Consider the following 17,332-nt stretch of genomic DNA (forward strand, 5'->3'; position numbering starts at 1 on the left):
AATATTGGAAAACATGAAATCTTTTGAATTCTGATTCTTCTGAATTCCGATATAATCGATTAGCATTAGTTCAAAAGGTTTATAAGATTTAACAATTAAATATGTTGCCGAAATCACAATTGACGAAATTCTTTGTGAAGAGCAAACAACAAAGATTATTTCAGAGTTTGAAGATGATTCAATATTAGTTTAGAGAAGTTTAATATACTTAGAAGACAATAAACTAGCTAATAAACTTCAATATATCTAGAAAAATATAATATATCTAGAATTTGCAAATAAAGTCAATAAAACACGGATCGGAATTAGTGATTATTATATAATTTTAATTTCAATCGATCATCATGGATTGTGTTTTCCTAAATTTTCATATTCTTACGGATGAATATCGTGTTGAATAATTACAAAAAAGACCAAGCCATGCATAATGTCATATATTAATTATTAGCTGTAATAATTGTTTATAATCAATAAAAGAGAAGGCACAAAGTCAAACGACTTCAGTTTGGTGTTTCACTACTCACCTAGTATTTGTTTTACAGTAATGCATGTCATATTGCAACGCAAAATTTACAATAATAAATAAATATTAATTATCACCGTAATAATAATATAATAAATATTAATAACAATAATAAATAAATAGTAATAATCACCGTATTTAAAGACAAAAAGTAGTTACTTTAAAAGTATTCTATAACAGTTTTTTATTGATTTTACTAGTTTGTAGATATTTTATCTTTAAAGTTTTGAGATTATTGACGTTTACTATTCAAACACTACAGTAAAGCGTAGTTTATAACTAGAGTTAACCCTTTGTTTGCCGAAATCTTATTAATCAACAATTTCTATTTCGGCGAAATTTTCGGCTTCGATCTCATAAATAAAGAAAACATCAATTGAACTGTCAGGAGAAAATAACATTTTTAATATTTAACACATAGAATATAGTTAGATAATAGTCCTAAAAGAATCTGCAATAAAAGTGTCAATATCATATATTTTAACTTATTTTTTTACGTCTTTATGAACATTCATTATTTTTTATGTCTTTATGAACAATGATACTTTATAGTTGAAGGGTATTACACTCATAGTATTACAACATATTGGTTGTGTACGTACAATATATGAGTTTTTGAACATCGAACATTATAAATCTATTTCTACAGGTCTAACCTGAGACATAGGATATTTTATAACGTAATACGAGTAGATATGTCAAACTCAATTTATTTAATTGCGACTTTCCAGTTAGTTTTCATCATTTATGAGTACGAGAATAGTCGCATCAATTGCACTTTGAATTCTGGCGTCGATTTCTTTACTTTCCTTATTGTCGCCTTCGAGAGAAACTCAACCATTTTGACTCTAAGCACCTTTCAATCTTACGTGAATCTTCACCGACATTTGTTGAAGATGAGAAATCTTGAAAACATGCTTAAGCCATTTCGCATTGAAGTGTTTTAATAATTGTATTTATAAAAAAAAGTATGTTAATCAATTAGACTTCTTCGTTGAAGAATACTTCTTCTAGTATTTGATGACTTAAAAGACTTAGATGATTCTTATTACATATCAACATATTTAAATAACACACATAAGATGGCACATAGCCATAAACGACCTTGACCTCGTTATTGTGTATTTTTTGTTAAAGCCTCACATGATCGTGCCACACGAGTGCTCAATACAAATTTCGAGTTAGCATCACACTATGCTAATAGCGCTTTTACTGGTTTAATACCGATTGTACCACTTACCGTGTTACTCTTGAAAGATCCAAATCTGAAAAATTGGTGATGCGTCCCAATATCGATACCGTTGTTAGGTAATTTGAGTGGGTTTTGGAGACAGGTGGGTTTTTTGGAACAGGTACGGGCGTGTCATGAATTTATTGGAGAAGTGTTTCGAGTGGATCTGACGTGTTCAGAAGAGAAATTACAAATATTTGTCCAACGACGGAGAGTACAATGCAGCGGTCGGAGAAAGGTCGCCCGGGGCCGTCACGAGTCTTTGACATGGCACAGACCCAGACCTTGAATCACAATTTTATATACATACCTAAAATATGCATTTCTTTAGGAAAATGAATAAAAACGCTGTGTTTCAAATATAGCCGATCGTCGATATCCCTTAGATTGTATTTACTTATTCTAGCTTAAAGCTAACTATTGTATTATCTAAAATATCCTTATTATATATTATATAATATTATACAATAGTTTGAGTGTCTGCAGTCGTATAAGTGATTTAGATTTTCTAAGCTCTCAGTAATTGGTTATATATGTTTAAATATTTGTACAAAATCTTTCTGGTTGTAACATTATTTATATTTTCAATTCTAATATTTGATACAACTCTAGTATAAATACACACATCACAATATCTAAATCAATAATCCTTTAAAAAAACATACATTCAATTTAACTCTTATACCCGCACTTCACTCTCCGAAAGTTGTCCTAGTGGAAGTTCGACCGAAGTCGGTCAAGGTCGCAGTTTTTCGAAGAGCGTTCGCACAGCCGGGAATTTCATACGCGTGCACGCTTCTCAACCTCGCGTATTATAACTACGTGCGTGTTTTAAACACAAAAAAAATTAAAGCCAAATGGAGAAAAAGGAGATGGTGGATGATTGCAATGCACCGGAATAGATCAATGTTAGTAAATAAGACATTTTATGTTGAATCGAGGCTTCACTGTCACTAATAAATAATAAACAGGAAACGTTCAAGTGTGCAACTAATGAATAATTTCTATTATTTTTTAAGGAAAAGTATGGAAAGTCAATTTGCTGAATTGAGATTTTATATACAATATATAGCTTAGGTCTTTCTCTTTATGATACATGCAAAATTGACTGCGGATTTTTGCGGTTTTTAACACATTGCATACCTTAAAAATGTATTATTCTTAAAAATGGGACGGGGCTTAGTCGCGAAAGTTACGACCTAAAAATTTGTTCAGAATCACCAAATATACACATATTTAAAAAAAAAACGATACCGGGTATGATAAAATGCTAGTCAAATACTTTTTCTTAATATAAAACAGCAAATTTGTGACATATACAATTTTTTTTTTTTACGCTACGCGGCTAAATTTTTTTATTACGCTACGCACGGCCGTTAAACACGGAATTCCTCTTCCTCGGGCCTACAATTAAAGAAATGTTAACGTCAAATTTAAAATACAGTTTTGTAATGATTGTAATTTTTTAATAATATGGTTACCGTGGTAAAATCAGTAAACGTCAAATTGTGGATCGCGTACTAATGAAATAAAATAAAAATTTGTTTGGAATGACTAAATATATACATATTTAAAAAAACGATACCGAGTATGGTAAAATGCTAGTCAAATACTTTTTCTTAATAAAAAACAGCAAATTTGTGAGATATACAATTTTTTTTTTACCCTACGCGGCGAAATTCGCACGACCGTTCAACACGGAATTCCTATTCCTCGGGCCTACAATTAATAAAGTGAAGTGGAAGCTTTAAGCTTCCACTTCACTCTCCGAAAGTAGGCGACAGTTGGCCAAGGACGGGAAATATAATGTGAAAATTCGGGCTTACTTCGGTCGAGCTCGGTTGTCCCCGCGCTAAAATCTCTCGCAAGTTCTCCGAGGTCACCGCGAACGGGAGGTAAAATGGGGGTAATTTGGGTCGAGGCGGCCGACTTCGTCGCCTCCGAAAATTCCCTCGCTTTCCGAAAGTCATACCCGAAAACGCTTCGAGCGCGAGCGGCGAGATACTTTCCCTTTCGCTCTCTCGCGTGACGAGAGAGAGAGATAGAGATGGTTTATCGCAAACTGAGATAGAACGATTCAATTTTAATATAGGCGTCTTCACGATCGCGCCACTGTTTGGTATTTTTGCCCGATCTGGACGGCCAAAATTATTTCTCCACTTTAGTTGATTCCATAAGTGCTCTTAGTCAAATATATAATATTATAAGTGCTAAAAAATACAATTATTTAAAGTATTTCTTTAATTGTAGGCCCGAGGAATAGGAATTCCGTGTTGAACGGTCGTGCGAATTTCGCCGCGTAGGGTAAAAAAAAAATTGTATATCTCACAAATTTGCTGTTTTTTATTAAGAAAAAGTATTTGACTAGCATTTTACCATACTCGGTATCGTTTTTTTAAATATGTATATATTTAGTCATTCCAAACAAATTTTTATTTTATTTCATTAGTACGCGATCCACAATTTGACGTTTACTGATTTTACCACGGTAACCATATTATTAAAAAATTACAATCATTACAAAACTGTATTTTAAATTTGACGTTAACATTTCTTTAATTGTAGGCCCGAGGAAGAGGAATTCCGTGTTTAACGGCCGTGCGTAGCGTAATAAAAAAATTTAGCCGCGTAGCGTAAAAAAAAAAAATTGTATATGTCACAAATTTGCTGTTTTATATTAAGAAAAAGTATTTGACTAGCATTTTATCATACCCGGTATCGTTTTTTTTTTTAAATATGTGTATATTTGGTGATTCTGAACAAATTTTTAGGTCGTAACTTTCGCGACTAAGCCCCGTCCCATTTTTAAGAATAATACATTTTTAAGGTATGCAATGTGTTAAAAACCGCAAAAATCCGCAGTCAATTTTGCATGTATCATAAAGAGAAAGACCTAAGCTATATATTGTATATAAAATCTCAATTCAGCAAATTGACTTTCCATACTTTTCCTTAAAAAATAATAGAAATTATTCATTAGTTGCACACTTGAACGTTTCCTGTTTATTATTTATTAGTGACAGTGAAGCCTCGATTCAACATAAAATGTCTTATTTACTAACATTGATCTATTCCGGTGCATTGCAATCATCCACCATCTCCTTTTTCTCCATTTGGCTTTAATTTTTTTTGTGTTTAAAACACGCACGTAGTTATAATACGCGAGGTTGAGAAGCGTGCACGCGTATGAAATTCCCGGCTGTGCGAACGCTGTTCGAAAAACTGCGACCTTGACCGACTTCGGTCGAACTTCCACTAGGACAACTTTCGGAGAGTGAAGTGCGGGTATTACATTCTTAAATACAATCAATTTACTCTCTAATCATCGCCGCAATATTGCAATATTTGTAAACTGTTCAGGTTTTATTTTATTAAAGCACATTTTCTTATTGTATTCTAAAGTTCATTTTGGTGATTATTTTATACAGAATGGTGAAACATTTGTGAAAATTAAATATGGATTTTAATCTCTCCTAAAAGCGAGTGAAAGTGATTTTAACAAATAAATATTGATATTATTTTTTTTACTAATATATTACCAAATTTTAAGTTTTCTTGATCATAAATATATGTTTTATATATTATATTAAGTATATGACCATTGAATTTGAATTATTCTGACAGATAATATATTGATATTATCATATTATTTCTATAAAATAATTTCGCATGGCAACAACGTATAGACACATTTTACAAATTATTGAAGTGTAATTAATATTTACCTGTGTTGCTTATTATTAAGTGATTGTCATTAATACACATGAATTGTATTAAATATTCAGTATAAAAAACGGAGCGATGTATGCAATTCGGCCCATATTGGTCTCTATCCCAAACATTATTTAAAAAAATTAGAATATTAGAATACATTATTGGGTAGCAATATCACTTCTTATCTGAATGGATTTAAAAGTAAAATGAACTATAGGTTTTTTTATTGTTGCTTTATTAGGTGTAGAATATGTAATATAACATTTATTAAAAATATAGAATATTCTCTTATTGTCATAAAATAAATAATTAAAAATATGTTACTTTATTTTATAAATTTATTCCAAAGGATGATAAGATATAGGTATAAGACTTTATATATTATAATAACTTATTAGAATATCTAATTTATTATAAACTATGGTAGTATAAATATACACAAATATTTTTAACTCGATTCATACAAATATATTTTGACCGTAAAATAGTACAATGATCGATTTCGCGATAAATCTTAACGCACTGATATAATAATTGTTATATACATACATATATAACAAATTCGCTTCTTTACGCTATTTATACAATCAAAGAATTATAAAGATGATGCAAATAATATCTAAAAATTGATAATTTTACCATATAACATCAAATTCAACCATCACTAATTGCGTGATTAAAAGATAAAAATACATTTCCTCAGATTATCTCCGATAATTGCTACTTACGTTAAATTGCATCAGTCTTGAACCGACAAAAGAAAACCGATCGTTTTCCAGCAATTTCCGACTCAATTCGACACTGATATTTTTTATAGTAAAGACTGCAGATTTACGACCACAAGCATCCCAATTATAGAGCGGCCCGTCCGGCAATAAATATTTCATTAACAATCACTCTCTCCTTTGTTGGTATTGACCTCCATCCCACACGCCGCATTTTTTCGTCTTAATTTCAATATCACGTGCCATAATATCGTTATTAATTACGTTTTCTATCAATTATTCGGTCGAAATGGATCTTGTAGGGTTTGAGCTGTGTTTTCTCGTTCATGGATCCTAGTCACGACTGTGTCAGGAGGTTCTGTATGGAAAGTTGGTATAGTTAAGGCTCATGAACGACACTCGATCCGTTCGATAAAATGCAAGAACGTAAAAAACTATCGAGCACACTATCTCGAGAGGAATCTCTAAGGTCAGCCGAGACTGGTAATGTGGGACACATCTAGATGCGATCTGTATGTATAGAGCGATATAACAATAATGCACTGTCAGACTGTAAACGGCGCTGAGAGATAAATTGTGTCGTTTAATGTGTTAAATGATTCTAAAAAGATTTTTTTAATGTTAATTGATGCATACCAAAAGAGTACCAAGACTTTCTTAATGTCATAGCACAATTGAATATATAAATTCTTTATACCAAGAAATTATTGTTAATGTATGAGGGAAAGTGTGCGAGCAACGTAGGATATTATTTATATTACTTAGTAACATAAATGATATCCTACGGTGAGTATAATTGTAGGTTTTAACGCGTAGAAATGGAATAATTGACTTTTAAATATTCAGAATATAATGCATTCAATAAATATCATTAAAAATAAAAGTTTCATTGAACCGCAATTATCGAGAATGGGTCAGCTCACGCCTTCGAGTGGTCCTGCAATTTTATATCAAATTAAAAACACGTGTTTCACCAACGTGAGAAACCACTCTTGAACTTGACTTTGGAACCTTTCACTTTTCTCCATTTTGGTCCAGATAAAAAAAGCATGAAAAAATGTGTATACATTTATAAGTTACGAGCCTTTCGTTTTTCCGACGTTGAATTTATTACAAATTTAATCGACTCCAATGTCGGAATTTATAAAAGAGGAGTATTAAAAATGTGGGCCGATACAATTAAGATTATGGCCAAATCCGCCGTACACATACATCAATGCACAGATGCGGATGCGATTGTAATTATATATTTAATCGAATAAAATCATTTTGCATCATTACCTACGAAGTAAATCAAAACGTATTCGATTAGTTGCTATTAATGTGTCAATATAAATTATTCTTAATAAAAAAAACATAATTAAGGAATAGAATAACAGGAAGCAAACGTCAAATTCAAAGCTCTTTGACATTTGAACGCCGCCGGCTCCGTACAATGTTGCTACTGTGAAAAACTTCAACCGAGTAATTTCTCCCCTTTGAATCGAATTATTTTTAATTGAATAATTAGCTTTAAAAACGAGACAGCTATGCAAAGCGGCGTGTGAATCATATCGTCGGTAAAGTGTGCCGTAAACCAGGGCGCTATCGAACACGTCCGGATTTGTATTTATGTGATTTTTAAAATAATGAAAAAAGCAAACGCTCATTTCGAGTACACACGATGCGCTAAAAATCAAGTGTGATTAAGTAATGGAGGCCAATAGACCGTGCCATGTGAATGGGTGAAAATGACAGTGGAAAATGTGGCACGGCCGCATGAGAACACACGGAAGCAACCAAGTACGAGGGAATCGTCACATGTGATCTCGTGCAGGTAGATCACTTGCCGGATATTAATTGTTCTTAGGTATAATTAATATTTGACAACACTTTAAGGCAACTAACAAATATATAGATAAAAAATCGTCGGCAAACCTGGTAAAAAACATTTTAGACCTCAATAAATCCATTGTATTACAATTTAAATACACGGTCGTTCATTTAAAATAAACGTGAGAATACTCAGTGTAATTAAACGATTCCAAAGAAAATATGATCCTAAGTACATCTACAGACGACAATGACCCAAGAAGCGTGAGAAAGCATTACATATATTATACTTATCTGATAATTCCACCTTCTAACTAAAATTGCGCTTACGCAGTCTTATGTCATTCGGTTCTCACGCATGTACATACATATGTAACATTTTCATTTGTTCGTCGTATTAAGAAATTGCTTGTTTTTTATTTCAGACTCAGATCAAAACACTTCGGAAGCGGACCTTCATGTGACCAATCACAATTACGCATCAAAGAGACGGCGTCATGATAGTAAGAAATGTAAGTATAAAAAGTAGCGACGGGAAAGCGCACGAGTGTGTTTAAGTGACTCATCGATATTTTTTTAACTCCCCCTTTCTTTTCTTATTCTTATGATGCTTTTCAGTTCCTTTTGTTCTTCCGCTTCTCGTCGTGTCACTGCGCTTTGTCGTTATATAAAAGTTAGAAACTTCTGCGATTGTCTTAGAGAATTTTAAATAAGATGCGTCTGATAAAGCAAACAAAAAGACACGTCACTTTCTAACGTCAACAAAAGGGGAAATTAAATACGTGCGTGAATACATCATACAGTCATGTGTTGCGCCTAATGCTTAAATATTCTTTTGCTAGTAATATTTTAAATAATAGAAAGACATTTATTTTAAAACAAAAACCAGAAATCTCTTCTTTGCGGAACTACATATTGATAAAAACATTAGGACTTTTTAATAGTCTTATGATCAATTATCTGTCAAATGAATAAAAAAAAACTTCCATTTTTAAATTTTTTATTTATGTGTAAAAATGTAATTTGTTAATGTTCAGACTTAATACATTTATACTACACAATAGATATTTCGTTCTTTAATTAAATTTTATTATACAGAAAAAATACTATTTTTTTGAGAACAGAGTTGCCAGCCACAAAAAAACTCAAGACAAGTTGTTTAGACTGGCCTATTTAATCAGTATTGTGTTATTAAAACAAAGACGCATGGCAACACTAGTGTGTTGTAAATTGAAACAGCAGTACTTATTTTCTATATTTTATATGAAAATTGAAACACGTCATAGAAGTGAAATAGCTGAAAATAAATGAAATAACGTTGGGTATGGACGGCTTATCGTATAGTCACATTAACATTCATAGTCAGTGGAGCTCTGTATCTTTTGCCAATATTCATAAGTAAGAAACTACACCCCTATAATTTACCTCGCAAGTCAATACGTATATACAATTGATATGATCGTTATTGATCCTTTTTATATTTATATAACAAAAATTAAAATATTTGGTATAATTTATATGAAAATATGGTGAAAATTATTAGTTAAAAAATATATTTAATTATATTTATTTTTATATATTGTAAAAGCCTTGGAGTAAAATTATACTTATGGTGAAAAATACTTTTTTAATTAAAAAACCGTTTTTCTTTAATAAGTGAATGATTAACTATTTTAGAACATATGAATAAAAGATTTTATTATCAGAGTTATACATAAAATTAAATATAAACCATTAAACAAATAAATTCTAAAATCCAGACGTGGTGAGTATCGGAAAAACAATGATATATATGAAAATTTTATTACGGACTTATTTAATAAAAGCAGACCAATACAATGCTGTTGTTAATTGCTGCCTACTAACTTGTGATTTCTGAATAGGGTATAGTTTTACTTAACTTTGAAAATTTTTTAATTTCTCTAGAAGCTGTCTTGAAACAATCAATCGTTTTTTGCGTCATATTAAAAAGCTTTAAATTCTACAATCAAATTATTGTTAAATTTAAAAAATTGTTTTTAGCTATAATTTATTTTTTCGGAGTCACGACTGAGAGTTCTGACCGTGATCTTAATTTTTAACCGTAGCGAATGTAAACGAGTCGCATTGTATTCCGCATTTTAAGAATATTCGTAAAAGAAAAGGCAGCGTGCAGTTCTCAATATGGGAACTTTTGTATTCAGTACCAAGTTCGGACTTTCACTCCGTTTCAGATGTAAATAAATTGTCCTTGTTTGTGTGCCGGAGATGCGTGCTTCTCTAAATTCGTAGACAGCAATCTCTCGAGTTTGCACGTCTCATACGCTTGCTAATTTTTATAGATGGGACACCCCAAATTCAGATGGAGCATAGCTTTCGGATTAGTTTTGTTGCTGTCTACAGTCAGCGCTGTAGTTAATTCCGGTTCTTCCGACCAGGACGGACCTCCAGGACTAATCGAGATACAAAACGCAGAGGATTTAGTCGCAGAGGCGTCAGGTTTCCGTTTTTAACAATGTTTCATTAACAATGTTTTACTATAATCTATCTAATATCTTATGTTATGTAATCTAGTTGAAACGCAAAAACGAGAGATTCCAGTAGGCGGATTATCGAACTCGTACGGAGAACCAATTCCTGCCGATTCTTATGGACCTCCTCAAGAAGACCACTCAGCGCATATAATAGCGCCTCAACCAATACCAATATCTGATTCATACGGACCTCCATCTAAACCAGATTTAGGTAACACTCACATATAATATGTCTCTATTAAACTGTATACAAATATTAAACTTTTTTGTCACAAGGATAAAAAATAAATCTATTTACATATAATATATATAATACACAAAAATAAGCGATGATTTAATGCTGTATCATTAGCATTCCCTATAGGTTCCCGTTTTATACAAAATAGTCAAAAACATTTACATTTTTATGATTGTTTATGATATATAACTAACATCATAACTAAGGGTCTTTTAAAATTGAATAGTGCTAAGTACTTTTTTATAAAAGTTATCATTTATTTACCTAGTAAGGTATTTAGAATAAATATATATTAATATTTATAATTCTCAAGTCAATATTCTAAAAAGTCTATCTAAGACCAATTTATGCAAAGAAATGTATGAAAGTTTCTACTGCATTTTTTAACAAAGTAAATTAATTGATTCTTTATATGATATTTAGAGAAAATATATTAACATTTTTATTTTAAATACCAAAAGGTATTAATCAAATATACAAAAACAATTTGTATTCTCTGTTGAGTTTCTTCCCATCTGTGAAATTTATAGAAAATATATATTATATATAAGAACCAAAAGTAATAAATTATGGTTAATCGGTAAAATATACTTATACTACTTAAATCGGTAGTAATTAATTCCCTTTTAGTCTAATTTAATGAAAGTATTGCAGAAGTTTGGTAAAAGTTTAGTTTATCATAATTAACTATGCGAACCTAAGAGAAGAATAACACTGGTCCAGTGGCGTAGCTATGGTGGGGCGGATGGGGCGGGCCGCCCCGGGTGGCACTTGCTTGGGGCATATTCGCGATGGAGTCGTCTAGTGTGGTTCTTAACCCTGAATGCACTAAATCACATATAAATCCACGAATAACAAGATCTTAATAATAACCAATTTATTATTTTAAGCAATTCTGATTTTATTATTTTGCAAAAAATGTATGGGGGGGGGGGCAATTTTAAGAATCGCCCTGGGCGGCACATACCCTAGCTACGCCACTGCACTGGTCTTGGCTTTATTGCAAATCTGCGAAATAATTCGAAATTAAACTGGATATTAATTTTCTATGTATAAATAATCGATCACATCTGTAGCAGTTTATTTTTTTGCTTTATGAAGAAAACAGATCAAGTATTTTAATATTTTTAATAAAAATGTACGCATAAAAATATTTTTTAGTAAAATAATACTGTTTTTTTGACGACCTTATTTTTTCAGTTTTTTTGATAAGTTTAAGAAGCACTGCTCTTGATTATAATTATGGATTTTTAAGTTTGAAATGTCAACTTATGTATTATACATCTGTATAAAAATCGATACAAAATCAAAGTCGTAATAATTTTGTTTTTGCTATTGTAGTGTTAGTCTTGTATAGTTCTTTTTAGTTGTTTTTGTATTTTTTTACCTCTACCTATGTTGTATTATTATGCTCAAATATTTTTTTTTTCTAGCAAATGTAGTTTTTTATGGCAACTAAAATTAAAATATCGAAAGTTGATAAACAAAGAAGAATTTTTAGTATAGTAACTAAAATACATATAGTCAGAATATTAAAAATTATTATAAGAAAGACAACCATTATTTTAGTTAAATACGATATACGATAAATCAGTTTTGAAATCAGCGCATAATTTTAAAAATAATTTATCAAATCTTTGTGACAAATAAATTTAATCAAGTTTTATTCAAGTAAAACAATTATTTGTGCCATATTTTGCCGAAAAATATTATAACAAAAAATATTTACTAACAAAAAAACGAAATGTACGAAACACGATGACCGACATTCTTGTTCCTTTCTGATATTTTAAACAATAAATTACACTTATAAAAAAGCATGATTTTAAACGCGAGATTATGAGCGCTAGGGCAAAATTATGAACGCATAGCGCAAAACGGACGCCAGTAGATTTTAGTTAAAATTAAAAATAATAATTTTGTAAATATACATACTAAGTAATTTTTATTTTTATACACATCAAAAATATTTTTTTATTCAATAATTAAATATAATAAATTATTATCTATGGTGAAATAAGTTAAAATCTTAACTAAAGCAAAATATGTTAACAACAAAAACTCTCGAACGGTGAGCTCTGGTGTCACGAAATTTGTCTGCTCACAACGTCATTTCCACCATATGATACGAAGCTTACTATATTTATAAATATTTATTTTACTGTCGAAGACAAAAAGACATTTTGTTTATTTTGTCCAAACGTTTTGAAAAGCGATAAATTTTGAAGTATGTTTTTAAAAATAAAATGGAAAATTTCTAAATAACGAGATGTTTTAAAAAAATCTTATATAATGGTTTATGCTATATTTGTCGCAATGATCTTGTTGTACAGTGTTACTATTATTTTAATAAATTGTGTCAATCTCCAGGTCTTCCAATTCCAGTGTACGGCGTTCCTGACGATTCATCAAATCACATAAAATATCCAGAACTACCGCCAGACATACTACCATCAGCTCCAACTTCCCAACTCGGTATACCTCATCAAACGTACGGTCCTCCTCAAATACCCCACGAGACGTACGGAATACCAAAGATAAACTTCCAAGTTGGAAACCAATACCACGGACCACCACCGCCTCCCCAAATTCAATACGGCCCACCAAAAATCCAATACGGTCCTCCAAAGCAACAATACGGACCGCCTAAACCGCAGTTCCCGCCTAAGATACAATATGGTCCACCGAAACCGATCTTTGGACCACCAAAAATCCAATATGGACCACCCAAACAGCACTATGGCCCTCCAAAGCCGATATACGCACCACCCAAACCACAATACGGTCCACCGAAGATACAGTATGGCCCTCCAAAAATACAGCATTACCCACAGCCGCCTAAAATATCATATGGGCCACCAAGACCAGAATATGGGCCGCCGAAAGTGCAATTGGCTCAAAAACCATTGTTTTTACAGAAACCTCATCCCGTGTACGGTCCTCCAATAGTACACTTTGAGCAAAATCAATCATTAAAACCCTTGTTTCCAATACCAGAAGATACTTACGGTCCACCTGGCAGACCCATTAGTCCAGGAGAGCAATTCTCTCAGCAATTGATCTCTTCGGAGGTGTATATTCCTCCTGCTGGAATACATCATGGACCGCCAGAACCAGATCCAGACCCAAAACCAGCTCATCCTGGAATCCCAGCACCACCGACGCCTCCACATATATTATACGATGGATGGACACCAATTCCTGGACTTGTGTCGAAACCACCCGGTGGACATCATGGAGGCGGTATAATTGGAATCCAGGGCATCCAAGGTATTCAAGGTATTCAAAGTATCCAAAGTATACAAGGTATTCAAGGAATCCAAGATAATTATGGACCTCCACCGCCGCCACCTACAGGCAATGAAGGTAGCTTTATCTCATCTTTGCATTCAAATGGAGTAAGATTCGGAACACCGTCAATATCTTACGGAGCTCCTTCTTCTATAGATATCCATACCAGCGGAGGAGGTTCCGGCCATTCCCAATCATCTAACTCGTTCGTATCTACTGGATACTCGAGCGTTTCTGGCAATGAAGGTTTGCAAGGTATCGATCTCAACTCAATCCTCGGATCGTCACACAGCGATGCTGGAATCGGCCTACAAGGATCTAAGACAGTATTCGAAGCTCATTACACAGAAGGTAACCAGCATCGAGGCTCCTTAGATTCCGCCTCACAGATTGTTACAAAAGACGTTTCTAAAGACGCTGGAAATTCGTTTTCGGTGCTGCAAAGTTTAGGATTTGAAATTGGAAATGGAGGTCATCACTCTGCTCCATCCAACGACTTCCGCGCGCCTCCTTCTATAAGTTTCTCCTCGGTGAGTCCATACCCTGGAAGGCAGTTGTTGCCTTCATCTGATTTCGGACTGAGACCACCGAGTGGTATTTACGGCGTTCCTCCTGGCGGAAAGTATGGCATTCCACCTCCGCCGCCGCCGCATAATTCATTCAAACCTCCTTCTCATGGACATTTGGCAATATCTTACGGCTCTCCTTCGGGATCATTAGGAACTGGTAGCTTGTTCCCATTGGGGGTGAGTCCACCAAAACGACCCATCAGCTTCAGAGAGCCAGTTCCTTCGGGCTTGCTTGAAAACATTGGACACAATGTTATACAGAAGGATCATCTAGGAATCGATAGCATAAATTTCCATGGACAAGGAACTTATCTTCCGCCACCAGTACAAGAGCTGCCTCAAAAAGAACCAGTGCAGTTTTCACATAACTCTGGCAATTCCTTTAGCGTCCAAGCTTCAATAGAACCAACGAATCTTTATAGCTTACCAGGAACTGGAAATCCTATCAATTTCAATTCTGGAAATATTCAGAACAATCATATTTCAGGATTTTCTTCAATAGGAGGTGGTTTTGAATCTTCTGTATTAGGCGATTCTTATGGAGCGCCGAGCCTCGAGAGCTCAGTCACTACTACCATTGACGGAAAGTCATTAAATTCCGAAGCTTCTACGAATTCTGAAAAAACTGTGATAGGAACTGATGCAGCTAGTTTAGCTGCAGCTATTTTGAAGAATTGTCCATACCATAAGGCTTTATACGAAGCAGCGAAGAGCATTGAGCAGCAAAATGCAAACATTGATATAAATTCAGCTTCATCGTCATCAAATGTTCAAGTGGTACAAATACATGGAGTTGAAGCCAAAAATCAAGGCACTACTTCAGATTTTAACTCAATAACAGATTCAGAGAAGAACCAAAAGGATCAAAAAGGCAAATCGTTGAGTATAAATCATGACAATTCTTTCCAACAGTTCCAAAGCCTATCACTGCAATCAAGCCAAGATGTTCCACATCAGCAATTATTAGGACAAAACTATGAAGTATTGCATGGTCTGCAAAATATACCAATTCAAGGAAATCTGGGGGCGTATACTCTCCAGATCCAACCGGCTAATGGATTAGGTCCGAGGGCTGAAGTATTAGATCACGTACCTCATGAACAAGTATTATCTGATGGATTATTGCAATCTATCTTACAAGCTATAGAACAACCGCATCAGACTCAAATCGTACCACAACAACAAATACAAATACCTCAAAATCAATATTATGACTTGAATCAAGCTCCATCAGGATTGGTGCTTCCGGAGGGCTATGAAATACAACCTAAAGGATTCAGTATTGAACAAAGCAGAAAAGTATTAAGAGGAGACCAACATCCAGATGAAGATGATTCTGAATCTGAAGGGTCTGAGAATAGGCCCGTGATTGTAGTCGCTCCAGAAAAGTCTGATAAGCAGCTCACTCAATCATTTTTGGAACAGTTTGGAATTAATAAAAAAGATGATGCTCCTGAAATAGTAACTCCTTTGAATATAATCGACGATAATGAGATAGCAGTTTATTTTAATAGTAATAATAAAAACGAGTATGAAAACGATTATAATAGTGAAGAACAACCTAGGAATAAGAACGTAGAGAATAGAGACACGGACGAGGGTACGGAGGGTGAGAACGATTCTACGGAAACTGTGACTGAAGTTTCAGTGGAAACGACTATAAGCGCTTTCGACGATAATGATGAGAGTCAAAAAAATGCTCAGCAGTACGACGCTGTAAACGGAAACTTCGGAGATAAGATAGTTAAGAAGATCGATTCAAAGGCTGATGAACAGTTATAAGGTTAATTAGATCTATTTATAATTTGTCAGACAAAGATTGAATGTTTGAAATACTCGTGTTGAAAAAGATTGTAATGCATGCGGATATGTTATGTACGATAGGATAAGAACTTATTTAAGTGACAATAACGAAATAATGGCAAAGTATTTAATGATCATCTGCGATATATCTATGTATTTATAGATAGTCCTCGTTTTCAACGTTAATTTTAATAGTTAGGGTTTTTAAAGTGATGAAAACTAAGACTTTCTGTTTATATATTTAATTAGTGAAACAATACGTCGAGTCTTTATAAGACTATTATAATTTGTATGTATGTATTCAGTGTTTTACTGTTCTAAGGTCTGTATTATATAAAACTGCCATATATTTATTTATTAAAAATGCACTTTTTTATTGAAGACCTCTATTAGAAAATAATAATTATTGTATATTATTATTTTTATTATATGAAAAATACAGATAAAAGGTTGCATAAGTATTTTTATTTAGAATTAATGACCGATTAAAGCTGCCATCGAACATGGAGTTTGTCGTACAACAACAAAACGACAGTGTTTTAAAGTATTTATTATAAAAAATGTATTTATTTGAATAAAAAATATTTTATAAACCGTTTATTTTATTAAAAACTTAATATAAAACCCATTCTTATTTTAAAGTAGAACTACACAGTATAAATATAAATGTTTGCAATTCATCTGTTTGTAAGGTGTTGTGACGGAGTGCTGTCAGAAATAATATATATTTTACAGTCTGAGCAAATAATATTGAGACTAAGGTAAGTCTATCTTCCCACCTCCCTTCTTGCAACATGTAATTCATAGCTATATACTTAGTAAATGATTCTCAAGATAATACTAGTCATAATAGAAGGCAGCATTTACAGATGACTGAAAAACTCTCATGTGGCAAATGTTCGCATTTATGATG

The 17,332-nt window shown here is 32.9% G+C and overlaps 1 protein-coding gene across 3 annotated transcripts in view; it reads left to right on the top strand.

The window, feature by feature from the left end:
* LOC148230024 (uncharacterized) overlaps positions 1–17,012 on the top strand; it is a 99,747-nt gene extending 82,735 nt beyond the window's left edge. For 2 of the 3 annotated variants that reach the window (XM_088196898.1, XM_088196897.1), the window contains 4 exons: positions 8,431–8,517; positions 10,327–10,483; positions 10,559–10,729; positions 13,127–17,012. In XM_088196898.1, the coding sequence (XP_088053024.1) occupies positions 8,503–8,517; positions 10,327–10,483; positions 10,559–10,729; positions 13,127–16,398 (3,615 nt within the window). In that variant the 5' untranslated portion in view covers positions 8,431–8,502 and the 3' untranslated portion in view covers positions 16,399–17,012. The remainder of the gene's footprint in view (positions 1–8,430; positions 8,518–10,326; positions 10,484–10,558; positions 10,730–13,126) is intronic. The other variant, XM_088196899.1, reaches the window with a different exon arrangement.
* Positions 17,013–17,332: the final 320 nt, after the last annotated feature.

The sequence above is a fragment of the Plectrocnemia conspersa genome, unplaced genomic scaffold (assembly GCF_051122295.1).
Source record: "Plectrocnemia conspersa isolate PC_06_02 unplaced genomic scaffold, ASM5112229v1 ptg000011l, whole genome shotgun sequence".
Classification (NCBI taxonomy): Eukaryota; Metazoa; Arthropoda; class Insecta; order Trichoptera; family Polycentropodidae; genus Plectrocnemia; species Plectrocnemia conspersa.